The 3806-nt window shown below is 39.5% G+C and overlaps 1 protein-coding gene across 1 annotated transcript; it reads left to right on the top strand.

Moving 5' to 3' along the window:
- The first annotated feature begins 2536 nt into the window (after positions 1-2536).
- LOC124898858 lies at positions 2537-2983 on the top strand. The gene has a single exon (XM_047412919.1). The coding sequence runs from the start codon at positions 2537-2539 to the stop codon at positions 2981-2983; it is 447 nt and encodes a 148-aa protein (XP_047268875.1).
- The last annotated feature ends 823 nt before the right edge of the window (positions 2984-3806 follow it).

The raw sequence follows: 3806 nt of genomic DNA, 5'->3' as shown, positions 1-3806 counted from the left end.
AAGTTGCCGATAAATCTGAGTTTGATCCAGTCAAGCAAAAAATACAGAAATTCAAGCCAGATTTAAGTCTAAAGATCAAGGAAAAAGTGACAAAATAAATCCAGTCTAAGGTTGTGGAGGTTACAAAATATTCGACATGGCTAGCAATATTGTCCCGATGCCAAAGAAGATGGCAAGATTTGAATTTGTGTTGACTATAGAGACTTGAATAGAGCCAGTCCTAAAGATAATTTTCCGCTGCCCAACATCCACATCCTCATTGATAATTGTGCAAAACATGAAATGCAGTCTTTCATTGATTGTTTTGTCGGGTTTCATCAGATATTGATGGATGAGGAAGACACAAAAAAGACGGTTTTTATTACGCCCTGGGGTGTTTATCATTACAGGGTAATGGATTTTGGTCTCAAGAATGCGAGTGCAACATATATGAGGGATATGATGATAATTTTCATGATATGATTCATAAAGAGATTGAGGTGTACGTGGATGATGTAATTATCAAATCCCGTGAGAGTTCGGATCATCTAACCCATCTGGAGAAATTCTTCAATAGATTAAAAAAGTATAATTTGAAATTAAATCCTGCTAAGTGTGCTTTTGGTGTGCTATCAGGGAAGTTACTGGGATTCAGAGTCAGCAGGAGAGGCATCGAGCTAAACCCATCCAAAATTAAGACAATTCAGGATTTTCCACCGCCGAAGACCAAGAAGGAGGTTATGAGTTTCATAGGCCGTTTGAATTATATTAGCAGGTTCATTGCTCAGTCAACAGTCATATGCGATCCAATTCTCAAGATGTTGAAGAAAAATGCATTGAATGAGTGGACAGAAAAATATCAGAGATCTTTCGACCGCATCAAGGAATATTTGTCTGCACCACCGGTTTTGGTTCCGCCCATAGAAGAAATTCCATTGTTGCTTTACTTATCAGTCTCAAAAAATACTTTTGGATGTGTCCTCGGGAAACAAGATGAGACCGGTATGAAAGAGAAAGCCATCTGCTACTTGAGTAAAAAGTTTACACCATATGAAGCCTGTTACACTCTCGTAGAAAGGACATGTTGTGCCTTGACTTGGGCTGCACAAAAGTTGAGGCATTATCTGTCGTCATACACAACATACCTCATCTCGAGAATGGATCCATTGAAGTATATATTCCAGAAATCCATGCCCACGGGAAAGCTAGCCAAATGGCAAATGTTGCTGAGTGAGTTTGACATTGTGTATGTAACTCAAAAGGCAATCAAGGGGCAAGCTTTAGTAGATAATTTGGCAGAGAATCTAGTTGATGATGAATATGATCCACTTCAAACTTATTTCCCAGATGAGGAAATTTTATTCGTAGGAGAAAACATTATAGAAATTTACCCTGGATGAAGGCTATTCTTTGATGGGGCGGTCAACTTCAAAGGTTCAGGAATCGAAGCAGTTTTGGTGTCAGAAACGAGTCAACACTATCCGGTAACCACTAAGTTGCGTTTCCCATGCACCAACAACATGAATGAATATGAAGCTTGCATCTTAGGTCTCAAATCGGCACTTGATATGGGAGTTTGTGAATTGCTAGTCATCGGGGATTTAGACTTACTGATTCATCAGGTACGGGGAGAATGGGCGCTAAAAAATTCCAAGATTACTCCTTATGTGGACTGGTGCAGGAATTATGTGGAAAATTCAAAGAAGTTGATTTTAGACATATCCCAAGGATGCAAAATGAGTTTGTTGACGCTTTGGCCACTATATCTTACATGATTCAGCACCCAAATTAAAGTTATATTGATCCTTTGGAAATAAGCTTGAAGGAGCAACCCGCTCATTGTGCACACGTTAAAGAGGAGCCTGATGGAAAACTATGGTATTATGACATCAAAAGGTATTTAGAATCTGGAATATATCCTGAAGAGGCCAGTAAAAACCAAAAGAAGACAATCCGGCGTTTGGCGAAGAACTATTTTCCAAGTGGGGAAATCCTTTTTAGGAAGACTCCAGATTTGGGATTCTTAAGATACATCGACGCTGCAGAAGCCAATAAATTGATAAAAGAAGTACACACTGGAGTTTATGGGCCCTACATGAACGGGTTCTCCCTTGCTAGAAAGATCCTGAGAACCGGTTACTTCTGGATGACTATGGAAAATGATTGTAGCAGGTATGTGCAGAAGTGTCCAAAATGTCAGATGCACGTAGATTTGATTCGAATGCCTCCACATGAGCTTCATGCAATGAATTTATCTTGGCCTTTTGTAGCTTGGGGCATGGATGTAATCGGACCAATAGAGCCACCGGCATCGAATGGGCATAGATTTATTTTGGTTACTATTGACTACTTTACTAAGTGGGTCGAAGTTGCTTCATATAGAGTCGTCACTAAGAAAGTAGTTGCAAATTTTGTTAGGAATAACTTGATTTGCCAATTTGGAGTGCCAAAATCGATCATTACTGATAATGGGGCAAACTTGAACAGTCACTTGATTAATGAGATTTGTGATCATTTTAAAATAGTGCATCGCAACTCGACCACATATCGTCCATAGATGAATGGAGTCGTGGAAGCTGCCAATAAGAACATCAAGAAGATCTTGATAAAGATGATCGAAAATAATAGATCATGGCATGAGATGTTGCCTTACGCTTTTCTAGGGTATCGCACGACAGTTCGAACCTCCACCGGGGCGACTCCTTATCTATTAGTTTATGGGAATGAAGCTGTGATACCTGCTGAGGTTGAAATACCTTCCCTAAGAATTATTCAGGAAGCCGAACTAAGCAACGATGAATGGGTTCGCGCTTGCTATGAACAACTCATGTTGATTGATGAAAAAAGAATGGTTGTCGTGTGTCATGGTCAGTTATATCAGCACAAGATGATTCATACCTTCAACAAAAAAGTAAGAGCTCGAACATTTGAGGTTGGGCAATTAGTTATCAAATGCATACTCCCTCACCAAGAAGAGTACAAGGGAAAGTTTGCTCTAAATTAGCAAGGGTCATACATAGTTCGCAAGGTACTATCTGGAGGGGCTCTAATTTTTTCTGAGATGGATGGTCAAGAGTGGACCAAACCAATCAATTATGATGCAGTAAAAAGATATTATGTTTGAACGACATTCTAGTTTTTGTGTTTCCTTAGTTTACTTGTAATCGCCTTTGTAGTAATGTTGTTTTCTATTACGTAACTGCCTAGAATCCCTTTCCTTTATGTATGAACTACGTTTGACCTGAATTCCCAAAGAGGGATACGTAGGCGGCCTATATCGGGTTCGGTCAACCCCTTAGGAAAATTTATCCTTCCTTTTTGATATGAACTACGTTTGACCTGAATTCCCAAGAAAGGGATACGTAGGCAGCCCATGTCAGCTTCGGTCAACCCATTAATTTCTTTCTGTATATCCCTAGCATAGTCTTGAACTACGTTTGACCTGATTCCTATTTTAATGGGATAAGTAGGCTCCCCAATGGCTCGGTTATATGACCCAAGGAAATGGAAACTGGGGCAGAATTTTTGAGAAGGAATCTCAAAAATTCACAAGAAAAGATAAACATCCAACAAAGAGAATGAAGGTCAGCAAAAACTTTAGATCCACTCGAGATGATATCATCTCAGACTACTTTAAACTGGGGCAGAAATTTTGAGGAAGGTCTCAAAATTTTCAGCAAATACTGGAATATATTTCAAATTCCTCGGCACCAGAGGTTAAAGCCAGGCTCTTAAAGTCATCAGCTACGACAAAGTCTAGGTAGACTCAATTCCTAGCTATGACAGAACTATTTGAAGAACCCTCCAACAATGGTCATGAGTTCTAA

The sequence above is a fragment of the Capsicum annuum genome, chromosome 5 (assembly GCF_002878395.1).
Source record: "Capsicum annuum cultivar UCD-10X-F1 chromosome 5, UCD10Xv1.1, whole genome shotgun sequence".
NCBI classification, from domain to species: Eukaryota; Viridiplantae; Streptophyta; class Magnoliopsida; order Solanales; family Solanaceae; genus Capsicum; species Capsicum annuum.
This window is presented reverse-complemented; position numbering and strand designations above follow the sequence as displayed.

Coding starts and splice junctions, on each gene's coding strand:
- LOC124898858 (XM_047412919.1), top strand. CDS start 2,537: ATGAATGGAGTCGTGGAAGCTGCCAATAAGAACATCAAGAAGATCTTG.